The sequence below is a fragment of the Daphnia magna genome, linkage group LG1 (assembly GCF_020631705.1).
Source record: "Daphnia magna isolate NIES linkage group LG1, ASM2063170v1.1, whole genome shotgun sequence".
Taxonomy (NCBI): domain Eukaryota; kingdom Metazoa; phylum Arthropoda; class Branchiopoda; order Diplostraca; family Daphniidae; genus Daphnia; species Daphnia magna.
In genome coordinates, this window is record NC_059182.1 from 4,111,800 (window position 1) to 4,130,693 (window position 18,894).

Genomic DNA, 18,894 nt, shown 5'->3' on the forward strand with positions numbered 1-18,894 from the left:
CTTTCCACTTTTGTCAAAATCGGCCAAAAACGACATCTCTTGAAATTCTCCAAAAATCAGACGGCATAATGGAAATTGAACGCTGATTCCAGCACCACTCCTTAGTGTGTTGTTGTCTACAGAAAAAACTTGTTGGAGGCCTTTTTAATAAAAAAGGCCTCCATCAGTCCATCCATAAGGCTAGCATAAAAAGTTTTTATACTAGTTCTGCAATACCTACACAACAACTATTTTAAATTTTCTAATTAGTTTTAAAGAAGGATTGTTAGTAATTTTATAAGTTAATCTACTACCCCAACACTTAAATATAATTTTTTATGAATTTATTACCTTTGTTTCAGTAGGGGTCGTGTGTTGGTTTCACTGGTTTCACCCTTATGATGGCGGAAGTTCCGCATACGACGGGAAAAGATTCTGCAGAACTGCAGCCCCTCCGCGATCCTAGCAGAAGAATTCAACAGCAGCGTCCCTATCGACTAAATCCGGAAACCTCGCTTTACGTGGCGGGATGATTCAAAACATGAAGGGGAGCACTCCAGGGAAACGCTTGTTAACGCGTTCACGAATTTTTACTTTCTTTCCCCACGTCATCAATATCAATGTTTTACTGGTAGATGAATGTCAGGAAATTTGACGGTATTGACCAACATTCTATTTAATGAACATTAAGTTACTTTGGCCAGTAACTGTTTAATACATCTAAATACAATTGCTAATATTGTTAAAATTGTTTTTCTCAAATAGATAAACGAGACGGTGATCTTCCCATGCAACCTTTTAGCTCTATTATTTTTTTCTGTTGCGACTGTATATTTGTATGACTCATTAAACGATGATAACGAGGTAAAAAAGAAAGATCTGGATTTGGCTGAGAAAATGGTAGAAAACAAAACAAAAAGAATCGGCACATGTCACCCTTTAAGTGTAAGGATGAAAGTTTTAGGACAAAACTGGTGGTCAATAGACACCTTTATGACCATGTTGTAGGATTTAGATTTAAACGAACTAAACGATCCTTACACGTTTATTATAAAAAAAAAAAAAAAAAAAAAAAAGGGATTGGCCCCAGAAGAATGGTTCCGTTTGTCGTGATGAGAAAATAAACCGGTCTTGGATTGATATTAAAACAGACACGAAGAAAACTATCGTATGCAAAATGAATGGGGAACATAGTATATAAACCAAGGTACTGTCAATGTTCCAATATCTTCAAACATTCTAGCCCGTCATCAAACTCGAGCTGTCTGAGTTGTTGCTCGGCATCGTAAAGTAAATCAAAAACTTTCTGAGTCAAAAACGAGTTTCCACGAAGTGCGATTTTGTTCATTCGCTGGATACACCGCCATATGGTTTGAAACTGTTCCAACATCATCGTCCCGTTTTCAACCAAGTCACTTTGCAATACAGCGACCAAATCTCGTCCAGTTGATTTTATGCTTTTCCATTTCATTTCAGCCTCGTATCTTTGGTTAGCAGGGTCGGACAAATTGACAGGCTCCTTTTTCACGTAAACCCACCGGAAAGGCTGAATAGCGTGCATATCCGAGTTACATTTTCCCGGGCAGACAGAACACGAATCACCGATTAACCGAGTCAGACAGATTTGAAGAAGACATACTCTCATTTTCTTTCTTCATAGACGAGTTGCTGCCGCATGTGACGTAGCATTGGGTACAATTATTCACGTATTGGCCGACAGGGAGGTCCACTTTTTGTGTCAATTCAACTTGGAACTTTTCCAAAGCTTCATCGCTCGATTGGATTTGTGCTTGGCAAAAAACAATCATCTTCTTTGTCTTGCTAATTTCTTCCATTTTCACGCACCCGACCTTGATGAGTGGTCGAAGTCCATCTACAGTCACTTCCATTTGTTTTCGTTCTTCCAAAACCTGTTTGGTTAAACGCAGCGATCTTTTCTTTTTCTCTGCCAGAGACGTGAAAAAGCTCTGCATAGTTTCTTGCCACGAAGATGTGTCGCCTACGCAACTGATTGGCTGCCATGTGCTGACGATTCCATCAACGTCGTTGCCGAATATGGACAAGAAAGATTGTTGGCTGACATCTGTCACAGCAGTTACGTTGCAAATCATGTCCAGCTCCTGAATACTATCCTTATCTTTGAGGAACTCGAGAAATTCTTTGGCTGTTCTTTGGTCATTGAACAGTTCCGAGTCACATGCGCTAAAATTACTAGGCATGGCGACTACTGTCAGTGAATAAGGGACGCGGTATCCTTCGGCATGATGGAAGGTGTAGACCTTGATACAGTTCACCTGATAGATGGCTTCCAATTGGGTTACTTGAAAACGAAATTTATCTTCCTTTTCAACGGCGAGGACGTAGTTGGCGATGCAGTTGATAAAATCCATTTGCTTAGATGTATTTTCTCCAAACACCAAGACTATACGGTGCTCCGTCTGGTGATTGGCTTCACCGAAAGTAAATCGCTCAACACTTGAGAATAGGTTGCCCAGTTTCACAAGAGGAATGGCATAGAGATCGAAATCATTGGTGTTGGCAATCTTTTTTGATTGTTTTACTAGCGTCTCAGCAAAGCGAACTTCTTTAACCGGTTCGTGGATATTGTCTGGTATTTCGAGTATTTCTTCTTCGACTGGCTGACGGCATGAAAGAGGGCCCCACTGTTTGTCATTCCTCAGCGAATTCCCTAATGCAGAATATCGATTTCAATGTTTGACAGGATAAATAAAAAACAGAGGAAACCCTAAATTGGCGCAGGAGAATGCGTACCGAAATTTTGCAGAGTTGTGAAAAGGGTTTCATCTGATGGTGGAATTGAGCCTGACGGAAAATTCTGCTCCATGGAAGGTACTTCCTCTGGTCCTTTACTTGGACAGGAATCTGTAATTTCACACAAGTAGTTAAGAAAAAAATAAATTCAGCTTGACTTTGTATTGATGAATTATAGAAATCTTACCAACTAACGAACCTGCGCTATCCATACTATGAAACCGAAAATTGTTCAACACTTCCAACGAAGGCGGATTCAACACAACTGCACATGGCACTATAAATAATATTAGAAATGATACTATAATGTTTTCCTTATTCACAAAACTATAAATGATGGAGAATTTTTATAGCAAAATTTTACCGACAGCTGGAACACTTTCTGGTCTTGGATATTTTCTGGGCCGACCTCTTCCTCTTTTAACTTTTACGATTTCTGACGAGGGCATTGTGTTGGATGTGGTGAGTATTTGATGGGAGATTTGGGGCCCTGATGGAATCTGATGAATATTAGTGCCTGCTAATTCAGTCGTAGACACGTTGTTTTTAGTAAGAGAACTGTCCACACCGTTAGTTGAGGCCGAGATTTCTTCGGAAACTACGTCTCGTGCCTGATTTCGCGAAATTGACCTTGTTGTTCTACGTGAAGAAACATCATTAGATGGCTCATTATCTGGTGAAAAATAGAAAAAATTTGAAATCAAATTAAAGGATAAGTTAGAAAGACTGATGAGGTATAGTCACCTCAGTTTAAAGTGAAATTGCCATCGCTGAGCAGAAGCGATTTTTTAAAGAGAACTTGAAGAAGAAACAATAATCTCCATAATATTTACCATGTAAGTGATTGTGCATAGCAGAATAGGCAATATCATCACAGTGAGATTTTTTCTGTCTCTTGTGGGGAGTTGAGAAAATAACATTAGACGAAAGGATGTCTCTTGCCTGTAGAGAAAAACCGCAGTCTGAATCAATAACAATAATACTTTAAGTAAGTACTGCAACACCTACCATTGCCAGACAAAATCAAAGAAACCACTGTTAAAGAAAATGTTTATAAATTCCAATATTCTTGAAACAGGGATAATGATTCCTGAAAATATACTATGGTAGCTATTTCCGAGGAAAACGACGTCGATTTCCAGCAGGCACTGCCGAAACACCTGTAACGTGACACATACAAATAAAACTGTTTTCTGGTGGTAAGAAAACGTTGCCAGAATAGTGAGTTGAAGAAAACCGATTACCGATTGATTTAATCACATTTATAAATTTCTTGTTTCGACCAAACTAGAATATTTTTTGATCAACAAACAACCCTTGCCACGACAATGTTAAGGAAATAAAAGTGTGACGTGTCATTTTTTTTCTCAGACTGGGGACCTGCACCGTGTTAATCGGGGAAGGCGTTTCGGGGCGGCGCTTTCGGGGTACGGGGCGTCAGCCGATCGGGGCCAATTGGTAGTTAGAGGAACTGGTTAGACTTGAAGTGATGGCAACAAGTGAACAAGGTCTAAAGGATAGGGCCTTCCAAAGAATCGATTTTTTTCCGGTCTTTTAACGATTCAATACTTCACCATCTAGCCAGCACATACTTCACATTTAATCCGTAAACAGTTTACGTGTTACTGCGTATTATTACTATCAAATATAGACCTTTTTAAGATTCCTCGGTGTGTTACTGTGCGCCCATGGCGGGGATAGCGTACTAGCTGCGACTTGGATTCTTAATCCCTTGTTGTTTTTTCTTTTTGTTATTAAAATATTTAGTTTTAATTAGTGTTTCTTCTTCTTTCCATCCGGTCCTTTCAACTAAACATATTTTATTTTATAACTTAAAGTTATATAATACGCATTATTCCTATATATTACGTCATATATATTATATATATCCCTATATATTTACATCCTATATATCCTATATACTACGTATTAATATGTATTAATAACTTAATGTTATCCGTAAAAATATAAATAAGGAATAGACAAATTTTACAGAAATGGATAGCCCTCATCAAGACGTATCTATTTCTGTTAAATTGTCGCTTTAAAAGGATCTACTTGAGTAGTAAACCGATTGGCTATTTTTTGTGTAGGTCGGTGTGGTTTGACGGGTCTCAGGGAGTTTCAGGCCCCAATAAAAATCATAATCGGGAAAACAATTGGTTAAAAATTTATAAAAATTGCCGAAATGGTTAGCTCTTGATAATCTCTATCCATTTTTGTAAAATAATTGCTTAAAAAATAATTACTCGAATGGTAAACCGATTAGCCATTTTTAGGACAGGTCGGTGCGGCTTACTGGGTAGCGGGTAATTCCCTCCTCCCAGTCATACATGACATTTAAAATAATTATTATCGGGGAAACTATAAGCCCGAAATCAAGAAATTTTAACAGAAATAGATAGCTCTCGGTGAGGGCTATCCATTTCTGCAAAACTTATGAAAAAATATTCATAAACAAAAAAGTTTAAGACAAGAACTCTGGAGAGAGGAAGAACTTGGAGTTTTTGCGCTCTATCGAGTAAGTGACTGACGCGTACCCCCATTGTTTTACGAACGCACCTTGGTGTTTTAAGATTAGCTTTTGTGGCTGGAAACCATGTTTGTTTCGCGACAAACATGGCCGCCAGCCGCAATTTCTCTCTTAAAATAGTAAGGTGCGTTCGTAAAACAGTAGGGGGTACGCGTCAGTCACTTGCTCTATAGATTTACTGGACCTAATAGATGTAAGTCAAAAATTTCATTCTTTTTCAAATTTTTTTGTTTATGAATATTTTTCATGGCTTTTACAGAAGTGGATAGTCCTCACCAAGAGCTATCCATTTCTGTAAAATTGATTAATTTCGGGCTTATAGTTTCCGGTGGTAGTGGTAACATAAACATCAAAGCCGACAGCTGTTGAAAGATAAAATTTTATCCCTGAGGGATTTAGTTTACTAAATTACCGAAGGTTTAGGGGCCTTTAACGCAACACAACTTACAATAGGCTCCTCCTCCAGATAGGGACCCGAAAAGGTTTATTGGAATTTTTTCCACCAATAGGAATGAAGGAAAGCGAAAAAACAGCATTAACGATATTTTTAAGCTGAAATTAGTAGATTTAAATTATGATGAAGGTAACAAATTATAATGCACGTCATTTTATTGTCTTAATTGTTAAACTATGTGACAACTAGAATCTTTTTTTCGTATGTAACAAAGTCAACAATCGGCCATTTTGTATTGTTTGCGGTGCTTCAACATTTGGAAAATAGATGGCACCTTTGTACTTTTTTCTAGTTCAAAATTTAAAAACTAGATGTCACTATTTCTTATGTAAACAAAATAAGAAAACAGCAATTGAGATTTGAGACAAACAGTTGTCCGGATTATGTTAGGTTTCGAAGCCGATCAATAAAACAAACACGAAAATGAGAAAGAAATGTTAGATTGCTACATGTAGCAGTAATTGTAATAAAAACCAAACTAAATTGTTTTGTATTCCGCAAGAGCTCAACGAAAACATAAAAGATTGGAAAACGTGTCAGAGTAACAAATTAAGAAGACAGACTTGGATTACGAATCTTGGAAGTGAAGAGATAATTTAACAACTATGACAACTAAAACTAACCTTAAATCCCGAAGTCGCCTAAGGGGCTTTATTTCGAAGTAATGTGAGAAAATGCCAATTTTCGCTTCGACTGACCCACCCATTTGCTATGACCCCGAATACTTTAATAACCTTACCATCGCCATGTTGCAGAGCCATCTACAGTCCGATTTTTAGACGATAAGTGAATCAGTAAAAACTAGCAGACGAACTTTATTGTTCGCTTAAAAGTTTTTAACAATCAACCAGGCACCAGGCTGCAGTCACCCAAACCAAAACCGAGTTGAATAACCAGAATAAGAATGGAACATTTCAACTCTTACATGATAAATTTATGTTTCGAAGAACGAAATTCTGAAAATTGGAATCCTAAGAGTTGTTGGCATTGGCAGAATAGGTGGCATTTCAAAGAGTGGCCATTCTGCAACAAGTGTTCAACAACACAGTGGCGAAATCAATCACAAGAATAAATGATGACCATTCCAACAATGTACGTGACGTAATAATGTAATAGCAAATTATGAATGTAAAGGATGCTAAGGAAAACGAGTCTCCTTCTTACCTTTCGTTCGGGTGTAAACGTACGACGTCCATTGCGAGAATTTGCCACGAGTAGCTTCAAGATATCACTACGCCGCATTACCAAACTATGACCAGGAAAACAACATGAGATAAACATGATTTTTTGCATCCACAGACGTGACGTGGTGACGTCTTTCTTATTCAATACGTCGCGCTCGAGAAGGTGGAGCTGTCTCGAATGGGGAAAAAAAACTGAACTCCGCCTCTACCAACGCCCTGAAGAACGAAACAAGAAAGTTAAAGAGTATTCTCAGTCCGTCCTGGCTGTGCTCAGTTGCCTAGCGGACGCTGGCCGATCGTGTGGGACCAAACGCACGGAAGTCATGAAACTCGTAGTAATCTCTTTCAAATCAAAAATATTCTTGAATTAGTAAACAAAATAAAAAATTTGTTTTGAAATTCTAGGTGGGCACATCTTGTGTGCTGGTGATCTTAACGACCGCCTTCGCTTACCCAACAACGTTTCTTAAGGGACAAAGAAGAAAACAGTTGAACAACACCTTCGTTGCTGATGATGATTATGGATGGTACGCACCAATGGCGATGATACTAACCCCTTTATCACCAGAAAGCGGAGGCCTTGTCAAACATCGACTGGGTTCTCGATTCCCTGCTGATGGGAACATCCCACTGAGCTGGTCACCTGATCCATGGGCGCATCGTCTCCAACAACCACCTGCATATCATTACGGTAGGTGATTTCTTGACTCCGAATGTAATCTGTTAATTAAACAATTCGTGAAATAAGGTCACACACGGTTTCCAGTGGTTCACTCACCATACGACGATTTTCACGAGAGCCAATGGGCTCGAATAATGTGGTCCTTGATGACGACAGGAGCCGTTTACCTACCGAAGAAAGCAGTTAGTGAAATGAGTGGGGATTCCTATTCCAAACTCAGTTGGCCTGTGGCTTCAGGTAAATCATTTCTTGACAATCTTTTGTTCGTGATTCAAAGTAAACTGAATTTCATGGAATGCAATAGGCGGTATAGCTGAATCCAGGACGCCACAAGAAAAAAACAAAAAACAGAGTTCGCTTCCGTGGTTAGTCAATCTGGCAGGTCCACCAGGTTTGCCAGGTAAGTCCCAAATGAATTTCACCTTCAAATTTCTAGTTAAAATCAAACAGCTCAATTAAATCATTCTTTTCTTTCTGACGTAAGGTTCCGACGGGATAGACGGAGTCGAACGGGCGAGATGGTAAAGATGGCAAAGATGGAACACCTGGGCCTGCTGGCCCAGCAGGAACTAAAGGAGACACTGGTAACAACATTTTTTTTTGAACGGGAAATCATTTTAGTTTATCATTGTCTGTAAAAATAAAGGCATACCCGGAAAAGACGGACGTGACGGGCTGATTGGGCCACCAGGAATTGCGGGTCCCATAGGGCCACCAGGCCAGCAAGGGATTCAAGGATTGCACGGGCCACTAGGACCTCCAGGCGTACCAGGTAAAGCTTGCTAGCCTTTTCAATGTAAAACGCTTATGCACAATCACTTTAATCAAATGGCTATGCAGGAGAAAAAGGAGAAGATGGCAAGGACGGACGCGATGGATCTGACGGGACTGACGGCAAAGATGGTACTCATGGTGCGCCCGGTCCGGCAGGTAACTATAAAAGAAAATTAGAAAACGTGTAAGATCGAGTATTGCTAAATTGATATCTTAAATTCTGTGGATGCAAAGGGCCTACTGGAACTCCAGGACAGTTTGGAAAAGACGGACAAGATGGCCAACCTGGAGTTGCAGGACCACCAGGTTAATTTGTTACACAACAAAGGATGTTTTCATGGAATATTATTGTCTTATTTTTTTTTTCGAACAAAAAAAGGTCCTGCTGGCCAAGACGGACAAGACGGAAAAGACGGAGAGGATGGTAAAGATGGCAAAGATGGTCAACCGGGACCACCTGGTCCACCTGGTACGCATTGACAAAAACAAAGAAAATCGTTGAAATGATGAGTTAGTGTCATGAAACTGCTTGTTATCTCAGGTACTCCTGGAAAGGACGGTAAGGACGGTACGTCTGGAACAGCCGGACAAACTGGACAATATGGACAGGACGGACAAGATGGTCAGGCAGGCGCTCCAGGTCCAGTCGGGCCAGGAGGTACACCTGGAACTGGTGGCACAGATGGTCAAGCAGGATCAGGTATCCGTGTGTCCCTCATTTGAGTTATTACCAGTTTGTCTTTGAAATCCCTCGATCAATTTATTATGCCACTTCGTAGGAGGTGTTCCAGGCGTCCCTGGAACGGCTGGAACAAGTGGAATTCCAGGTATACCAGGAATACCGGGAGTGGCAGGAGATGCAGGTGAACCGGGTGCCGCTGGTCCTGCCGGTTCGGCAGGTACTGCAGGAGCAACTGGAACATCAGGTTGGCAAAAATTTCTTATCGTTACAGAATACAGAAAAATTGTTCACAATGAGTTACCAACTAATATGCTTTGTGAGTAACAGGTACGGGAGGTGCGCCAGGATCACCCGGTGCACCGGGCGCTCCCGGATCCCCTGGTGCGGCCGGACGTCGTTAATCATTTTGAATGTTATGTGCCATTTTAAACTTCTCCATTATTTCCAAGTGCTGCAAAACTAGATTGAATGAATGCATTAAACACCTTATTTATCTGACGTTCCTCTTCTTTCAAAAATGAATACATGAAACGGATTGGATGGATATCGAGTTGAGGAAAACCTTTTTTGGCTTTTAATTGATGGTAATCATCCTATAAAATAAAGGAACAATCGATAAGTTTTACAACATCCACATAAAACGAAACGGACTTGCCAGGAAAAGTTGCACTCACGTCGGAATGGCTGCATTATCATATTTTATGAATACGAGACGTTTGATGAGGTTTCCCCGCTGTTCCGTTCAACAGACACGCATAATTTATTTCGTTGCTTCTTCTCGTCTGCATAAAGAAAAATGATTGAAATATCTTTTTCTGAAATATTATTGCCATGTGATATGGAGATTACCAGCCAAATTCCTCTAGGTCAAGATGGTTCAATGATTCTTCGTGCCAGACATCCAAAAACAGCAGGAAGCTTTCCTGTTTTTTTTGTTTCATTCTTCGCGTTGTTGTTCACCGGTTGTTCCGCCTACGAACAGAATCGAGTCCCGCCCTGTTTCTCCTCGTTTCCCTGAATAAGAGTGCCCAATTCAAAGCGGCATTCGCGCAGTTCGCAGAGCCTCAGCTGAGTTGGGTTGTCGGCATTTCGGCAGCTGGAACCGTGGATGATCGTAGAACGAGCCACCATGAAGACCTTGGTCAGTAAACAATTCGACTCACATTCTAAATGATTTTCACATATTTCTTTATTCAAATCAAACTCACCATGTTTTCACAGTTCTTTGTTTTAACGTGGACGGTGGGATCGATGGCGTACCCGATGGAACCGACAAATCGGACGGAAGAAGAGACGGCCGTCGATGGCGAACTCGGCTGGTACAAGCCCGTCGCCGTCATCCTGAAGCCGGCCACCGAACGAGATCTGCAGGAACGACTTCTCCAAGCAGAAGAAGAAGAAGATCCGTACATGTTTCATCGGTACAATCAATTTCGTTCAGCTCCTCCGCCTTGGCTGTCCGTTCCAGAGCATCCGCCGTACGATCCGTGGGCTGATTTACATCAGGGCAGACACTTCGGCAGGGAAGACAGGCTCAGTGACGTGTACCAGAGATTCAAATTGCCCAGTCACGTTCAGGGTAACTTGTTATCACTGGCCCGGATGGGTTTAGTTGCCATCCCGGCCAAAGAAATCGGCCTTCAAAATCGGGGAAGTGTTGAAGAAGAAGAACAACAACAAAGTGAGGATGCACTAATTAAGTCATGAAAGCTCACATTTAGTTAACGCACTTGGTTTTTTTTTGCATAGGTGTGCAATCTCGCACACCTGATCATTACACGGGTAACAAGCCTCTAGTAGCTTACCCTCAACACAAACCAGGGAAAAAGGACAAAGGAGCAGTGACTTTATTGTACGATCTTGTTGGTCCTCCCGGCCCACCGGGTCCTGTCGGTCCTGCAGGTAAGTCTTCTCGAATCTGATTTGAAAAATTTGCATAGTACATTTCATTTGTGTGTGTGTGTGTGTGTGTTGTTGTAGGCAAAGATGGTACAAACGGGATTAATGGAATCAACGGAGTTGATGGTAAAGATGGTACGGATGGAGCGCAGGGACCTATTGGTCCTACAGGACCGCAAGGACTTACCGGTAATTTCTTGATGAGCGTCTCGATTTTTGTTTTTTTTCTAAATTATTTCGGCACATTTTCACGTTTCAGGCAGGCCGGGAACGCAGGGCGCTACCGGTACCCCAGGCATTCAAGGTGCTTCAGGAGTACCAGGTACACAGGGCCTCCAAGGCATTCAAGGACCTACGGGACCGCAAGGCATCCAAGGACCAAGAGGTTAAAACAAAAAATGGCAGGATGATTTTAAGTTTAAATGATTAAAAAAAAAAAAGAAAGATTGGAATAACTTTTGTGTTTTCGAAAACAAAAAGGGGATGATGGAAAAGATGGCAGAGATGGAACGAATGGAATCAACGGAAAAGATGGAACCCCTGGAACTGCTGGAGCAACAGGTAAGTCATTCAACTTGGTAGCTAAACATTCTTCTTGTCTCTCTTGGATTAATCAATCACTTTTACGTGTAGGGCCACCCGGCACCCCCGGACAAAACGGCCAGGACGGGAAAGACGGAGTAGCCGGGCCGCCAGGGCCGCCAGGTCATTTTCTTTTGTCACGATTTCATTATTCTGATCGTTACGTGTTGACGGGGTTTAATTAACAAACATTTCACCGTACAAAGGCCAACCAGGTGTTGCCGGACAAAATGGAAAGGACGGGGTTGACGGTAAAGACGGTCAGGACGGAACACCGGGAGCACCCGGATCTCAAGGTAATCATTTTCCGATTTTGTTCGATGTTAAGATTGTGATTAGCTTATTTCTAATCGTATTCTTTTGAATTGATTTGATTAGGACTTCCGGGAAAGGATGGACAAGACGGGACCCCAGGAACGTTCGGACAAGACGGACAAGATGGACAAGACGGAACGGGCGGTACCGCTGGCGTGGCAGGGGTTGCTGGTCCCGCAGGTTCAGTGGGGACGGCAGGTTCTGCTGGACCTGCTGGTGTAGGTAGGTCTCCAAATCATTTTTGGAAAATATACATATTTTTTGTTTTAATTGAAAAAAAATGATTCAATCAATAATTGAATTGTTCTTTATTTCAGCCGGAGCACCGGGAGTCCCCGGAACACCAGGAGCAGCCGGAGCACCCGGAGCACCCGGAGCACCCGGAGGGAAATAATCATGAAATAATTAACATTTGCCATTTTTGTTTGTAATTCTATTTAAATTAAAAAAGGGTATGAGGTTTTGGTGCAACGGATTGTCTGTACTCCGATATGGCGATGTTCAACTATTGTTGGTGTTAACTCTTATCGCTGTTTCCATCACGCAATACACAATGAAATTGTTAATTCATTCACGCGTTAGCTTATGTGGGGGGGGGCTAGACACACCTGCAAACGAATTCGTATAAATGATTGCCGGTTACAAAGTTAATGCTCAGCCAACTTGATTGATTACATTTGATGGGGGTCATCCTATAAACCAAAAAGGACTAGTGTCCTTATCTGAAGGTGTGTAGCTCCATCTCAAACGTGATGCGCGTATATCTAAATGCAACGCAAATCAAAAGGAAGCGCATCGCATATATATAGTAGACAGACAGGACCGGTTTTCTAAAACATTTCTACTTCGAAAATGTAAGACCTGAAAGAGAAGAAACGCGTTCGTTCAAAGATGGGCACGGGACATGCACGTGAAGAGGCGCAACAAACAGCGTGAGCGCTGCCGTGTCGAGAATGCTAGTCACTTATTCACGTGATGTGCGGGAGAAGGGTGGAGTATCTGTCCATCGTCTATTTCGGGACAGACAGTTGTTTTTGTTTTTTTAAACCCAAAAATTCGATTACGTCTTTGGTAAAAGCGGCGAATGGATTCGTGGAACAATCGATCTATTCTTCTATACTTACCCTTTTTACAAGAGCCCCTTCTTTTATTACTATTTTATTTTGTTAGCTATCTTTGGTTTGCCATCCAGGACATATGATTTTTCTATTTTTTACCCAAAACAACGAAGAGACAAACGAAAAAAAAAAAAAAGATACACACGAAATGTCTACTCCAGGCGGGGTAACAAGAATAAATGTTGAGTCTGGCATCCTACACCGGACAAGTTCAAGTTCGGATGTTGCCCTTTTAAAGAGACCGAAGAGCCCGTTAAATTTGCTCGGGGCGTTATATGACACTCGGAGTCTTTATTCGTTTAAGAAAGGACACTAAAGGCAGTAAAACGACAATGGAAATTTAAAAAAAGAAACATGAACAAATATACTGCGAAAGCTTTTGCATGTCGGCTTTTGAAATAGCATTGTCAACGCAGAATGACAGTGCTGAATTTTATCGCTTCAAATCGATTACGTCACTCGAAATTCACGCCCTCTGTCGCAATTAAGAAAGTAACGGTTTTTTTTTTTTTGTTTTGTTTAAAGAAGATTTGAAAGCGTCTCTGACACAATGCGCTGCAAGTCTATGAAACGAACCATAAAAATAAAACTAAACCATCAGATTTATTCGGTCCATCACGTCCGTAGAAGGTAACTAGCATTTCATTCATAATCATGATGGATGGCTCAGATGTTACATGTCTCAGCATGCTGTATACAATTTTTAAAGGAAATCAAAATGCATATTGTGAGGGTATGGACAAAGTCGCAACCGCCATGAATCATTCTTTCTGCAATCATTCGCTATATCCTGTTTGCATAAAATTCTTTTGCGCAAGAATCGTTTTCTTTCGTTGCTGTTCAGAGTGGAAAAGGGGTAAGAAGAAAAACTTATGTTAAGCGCGCTGTAATGCGAAGCAAAAGAGTTGATCTATTCACGTCTTTCGCTAAGAGCGGCTATCAAAGTACAGAAGAAAACGAAGAAATCCATCGGCTTTAAAAAGCATTTTGACCGATAGCGAATCTCTTGAAATGCCGAATAGGTATGAATCAATGTCAACTGTTGGACGCTTGTAACGCCGCGCATGCGATTTTCAACATTTAAAAAACAATGAAGTCTGATGTGTCGTGGTCAGAATAAACAAATCCTTTGATTCACTTGTGCTGAGCCGGTGCACAAAAGGCCGGCCTGGAAATGAGTCAGGAAAGTGCTGATTACACGGATCAGCAGGTGATTTTCACGAAGGCATATTTTAAACAAACACAAGGGGAAAAAAAAGAAAAGAAAAGATGCAATTCTAATGATGGTGCACAAAAGGTAAGCATAATGAAGACACGAGACATGAGAAAAGGGGCCTCGTCATTGTGGAAATCGATCAATGGCAGATTTTGAATATTCTTTAAGTGATGCCCTTCGCATTCAACTTAGGTTTAAAAAAAAAGAATGAGTGTATTATTATGGTTTTTTTTTTTTAAGGAAAGGTGATGGACTTGATAGATAACTCAATTTTTACATTGAATGAATGAGCAAGTCATTATTCCATCAAACTTTCGGCCAAAAACCACAACTCATTTCAAACGCGATCTAAGAAAATCGATTTAAAATAACGAGCCACGTTTTGTGAATGCTCGTTTCTTCAAAACTATACGTGCATCTGGTTTCACGGTCGTTAACTACACCGAGTATCACGTGTCACGTGAAAGAAACAAGTAACCTCAACAGTTTCGTTAATCGCATTACAGTAGGCTCGTGAAAATTAGCGTAACCGACCGCAGTGTTGACGCCAGACGTGACTAATACAACACATATAACTAACCACAAAACGTTATTTCTTTCTCAATAGGTTGTTACTAACCTCTTTTAGCCTCTTATGTACAACAATAGGTGATGTGACGTGGGATGGCTTGCCGGCTCGGGTGTACGAGAACACAGATTGTAGGAACACCGAAAACAAATATTGACACACGAGTCTTCGTCTGCTTGTGATATTATAGGGGTAAACAGCACCCCAGAAAAACAAAACAAAAGACATAGGAATTTTTATAGGTTTAAGCAACCATTTGTTGCAAAACTCGAGTACTGAAAACTGCAAAACGTAAACCCTTTGACAGAAACAAATGCCGGCCGTTTGTTTTGCACGCATCACGCCCCACTTTAATTTCATTTACCTCCAGAGGGCGTTATACAGCACAATATCCAATGCAATAATACACGTCGATCACAATCTAATTCATTTGTTCTCTAATTGCATTTAATTATCATCCGGCGAATATCAAGACGGATGGCCATTCGTTCTCACGCAGACCACCTGGAAAGATGCAGGAGATGGGGCAATCTTTTCTGCACGAATTTAAATCTTTCTTCTACAAGTGTTTTCGGTAGATGGATAATAAAAAAATTAAAATACAGGATGTAATCTAGCCGTAAGTCACGCACATCCATCTCGTCCGTCTGTCATATTTCTCACTCACCTTTGATAAATGCCTTATACAGTGGAAATCTATTCTGCTCATTGCTGACTATACCCATCCGTTGGCCGCAAAGCGGACAGGTCTTTTTTTTTTAAATTAACACTCTGACCTCAACAACTCTCTCGTTAGCATATTATTATGTAAATTAGGTGAATCCGGGTAGATAATAAAGGAGCAATTCATACAAGGTTATTTGTTATTTTATATCGTACATTCATGACTCAACCACAATGAGGACTCTGCACGCCCAAATATTGCTGTCTGGCTGACCCAGGTCTAAGAGTATATAATACCATTCCATTATGTATGCGACGACTAGTTAAGCGTCAACGATTTTCTTCTATTCATTTTTTGTTTTGGCCTTGAAAGGTCTCTTGAAAATCAGATGGTATTCATTATTTTATCCCAAGGAAATGCTAATCGGACGCAACTGTTACCATTTTGGTACATAAACAAGGAAAGAAGAATGCAGTAGATTATATTTCCAGTCCCAATAACTTGTGACATTCGTCCTCTTAAATTGATTGTCGTCTGTAGCACGTTTCGTGATTATATCTTTTCAGCTTCCATTTTTTGAGGGGCTGATGTCTTGGTCTACAACCTCCTGCAGTTCGTGTTTGGACGCCCAAGAAGAACCAGCTGCTAACCGACAACCCGTTTTTGGCCTTCTTCGAGTCATTTTCATACAATGTGAGTGTTCAAAATCATTGTTTCATTTGAAAACTTTTCTTTTAAATGACTGGAATTGCTGGAACGAAAACTGGATTTTAAAAACGTGTGTTCTGTTTTGGAACCGACCGTCGTTGCTATAAGCAGTTTGGATTGCCCTTATACAACTCTGTTCAAATCTCCAATATTTTTCAAACTGGTTAGCAGCGGTCCGACTGATGAACCAAACGCATCACTTTCAAACCTGCTAATCAACTATTCGTGATCTTCCAGCGTTTTTTTCTTCTCTCCTTTTAGGTTTGAACGAATCCTACATAATGGGATTCCCCGAAAAATACGATTAGAAAATGATGTTGAACACTCACATCGTATGAAAATGCGGGCTTAACCAAACTTAATTATCAAGCAAAGAAAACAAAGTGAAGTGATTGTATACGTAAAAATAAATCGGACTTAAAAGATTAACCCCGACTTTTCCTATATTTTTTTTTAAACCGAAATATTCCTTATATAAAACTAAATGTTTTTAGATTCGACATTTGATGAGAATGTCGACCATTTGATTCGGGGATTTATCGTTTACAAGTTGTATATGAAATTCAAGCGTCTGAAATTATGCATCCTTTCTCTATTGCGCGTAGGTTATACACGTTATAAACAATCACTGTTAAAAAAGTACACCACTATTTCGGGGTTATTTGCCCGAAAAATTCGGCAAATGAGATTTGGGGTTATTAACGAAATTTTGGGGTTATTAACCCTAAATTTGTGGGGTATTATAGGTACAGAAAGAGAAAAAGGTTAGTCTGCCACGGGACTTAAACACCAGATCTTCCGATTCGCAGTCCAATGCTTTACCACTGAGCTACATTCGACGAAATTCAAATGGCAAACATCTCTTCAAATATAATTAAAGTCGGTTAGGTGATAGAAAAATTTAGGGAGAAATTTTTTAAGATATGGTAACATTCGATTTTACGTTCTAAAATTCTGTTTTTGAACATCGCAGAAAACGCAGATTCATAAAATTTGTGAAGTTGATAAATATAAATTGACTTAAATTGATGTAATAAAAAGACATTAAATAAGCAACCCAAAACAATTGTATGTGTTTTTAGTATGGTCATTTTAGCTCTTATACCTAGGACAATTAGTAATTTGAAATTTTTTAAATGAGCACTATTTATACTTACTTTTTAAGGAAGTGTAAAAAACCCGTACAAAATCGTACTGTGGGATCACATATAAATTTGCAATTGAAAATTTGAAAATCGAAAATGGGGGTCTAATTGTAAATATTTTATTGTTTTGAGTACATGTAATCAAACTTTATGTGTTAATAAACGTGTGTTTGCATGTTGCTTCTCACTGCGGAAAATTTTTCTTTATTTGTAAGATTTATCGAACTGTATTATTTTATAACAAAGTCCAGTCTTTCCTAATTGAAAAAAGACCAGATAATTTTCAAATTGCTCAGAATATCTCTTAAAACTGAAGAATTTCAGTCTATCAGTCTCATCCTGCCTCTTTTCGTTCCTGTTTGTATGTCGACTACTTTTATGAATAATATACCTGCGTCGTTTCTTCGAAAATATCTTTCTCTTTATAACAAACCCCGAAATTTCTGGGATACAGCCCAAAAATTTCGGGGTTATTTGTCTAAAATGTTTGCATTGAATTTTAAAAAATGCGAATAGTAGTTAAAACCCCGAAATTTTCGAAAAAAGTCAAAATTTCGTACATTCTGACATTTTTCGGGGTTGACAACCCCAAATAAGTGGTAATACCCTTTTTAACAGTGAATAAATTGTGACATTCGTCCTCTTAAATTAATTGTCATGTGTAGCACGTTTCGTGATTATATCGTGGGATATCTCGTTACGTTGCCAACCGACTTGGCTCAACATTATTTTGATCAAAGGCCAAATGTCAAGATTTTTGGCACAGATACACACGAGACTACGTGTGCGCAAGCACATCGAACGGGAAATCCCGTTCAGCATAGCATGAAACATTCTTAAACGTGGCTTTTGCATATAGTATACATCTAATTTTTCAGTGCATGTGTGAATAATAAAATTTTTTTTGGTGATGTTCCCGTTACTTGGCTCGCATTTGTTTAAGGCGTTTCAAACGCGGTGCATCCCCGTTTGTTTTTCTGTTTTTTTTACAAGAGGATGGTAAAAGTAAATATATTTTAGTAAAATGTATGCAAAGTGAACTTATAGTATGATATCCTTTTAAGGCTCGAACGAACTAATGGATTCGGCTGTTGGTTTTGGCTTCGTCCGTATGAGGTCACAATGATAACCGAAAGCCCAGAAAAATGAACTGCAACATTCATTTCTATATAGAGTATACGCATACCTGTAAAAACACAACAATTAATTTCCAATTGATATTCAGATTACATGTCATTGCCCTATGGTAACCTATACGGCCACAAACGTGAAGGCTGCAGCCTTCACGACATGCTGTCTCGAATGAAACGCGGGCAAGCTATTTGTGACCCTTTCCCGAACAGAACAGGATTTGAAAACCAAAACAGGATAAAAAGGTTGGGTTTGGATTCGTCCGTAGAGGTCACTGAAAAATGGATTATCAATAAACAAACCTGTGTATACAAACAGATTTTTGGCGAGTGGAAGGACAGTTTTTACAGGGAAAGCCGAATAATTGATTAATAAACACATGTTCTGTTTATGTGCCGTAAAGGACAGTTTCACTATTATTTTTTAAGAGTAGCATCTGTTCTTATTGAATCAATTAGATCGACTGGAAAGCTTTTGTGATATATACG

General features: G+C 39.8%; 2 protein-coding genes and 1 long non-coding RNA gene across 3 annotated transcripts; 2 read left to right on the forward strand and 1 right to left on the reverse strand.

The window, feature by feature from the left end:
* Positions 1-762: 762 nt before the first annotated feature.
* LOC116931391 lies at positions 763-4,357 on the reverse strand. The gene is given in 8 exon segments (XM_045168351.1): positions 763-1,585; positions 1,587-2,668; positions 2,752-2,862; positions 2,951-3,028; positions 3,116-3,424; positions 3,585-3,693; positions 3,760-3,937; positions 3,996-4,357. Coding segments are annotated over 7 exon segments (2,085 nt in total). The 5' UTR covers positions 3,763-3,937; positions 3,996-4,357; the 3' UTR covers positions 763-1,192.
* A 2,645-nt stretch (positions 4,358-7,002) lies between these two features.
* LOC116931325 (collagen alpha-2(V) chain) lies at positions 7,003-12,426 on the forward strand. The gene is given in 22 exon segments (XM_032938887.2): positions 7,003-7,257; positions 7,328-7,613; positions 7,671-7,841; positions 7,909-8,004; positions 8,089-8,114; positions 8,116-8,188; positions 8,251-8,376; positions 8,445-8,534; positions 8,613-8,684; positions 8,758-8,847; positions 8,920-9,078; positions 9,158-9,304; positions 9,388-9,446; positions 10,282-10,741; positions 10,810-10,962; positions 11,041-11,148; positions 11,219-11,344; positions 11,440-11,520; positions 11,593-11,664; positions 11,748-11,837; positions 11,920-12,078; positions 12,174-12,426. Coding segments are annotated over 22 exon segments (2,961 nt in total). The 5' UTR covers positions 7,003-7,017; the 3' UTR covers positions 12,251-12,426.
* Positions 12,427-15,767: 3,341 nt separating this feature from the next.
* LOC123469402 lies at positions 15,768-16,559 on the forward strand. Its single transcript, XR_006642673.1, has 2 exons — positions 15,768-16,115; positions 16,392-16,559. It is a non-coding gene; the product is annotated as an uncharacterized LOC123469402 (long non-coding RNA).
* Positions 16,560-18,894: the final 2,335 nt, after the last annotated feature.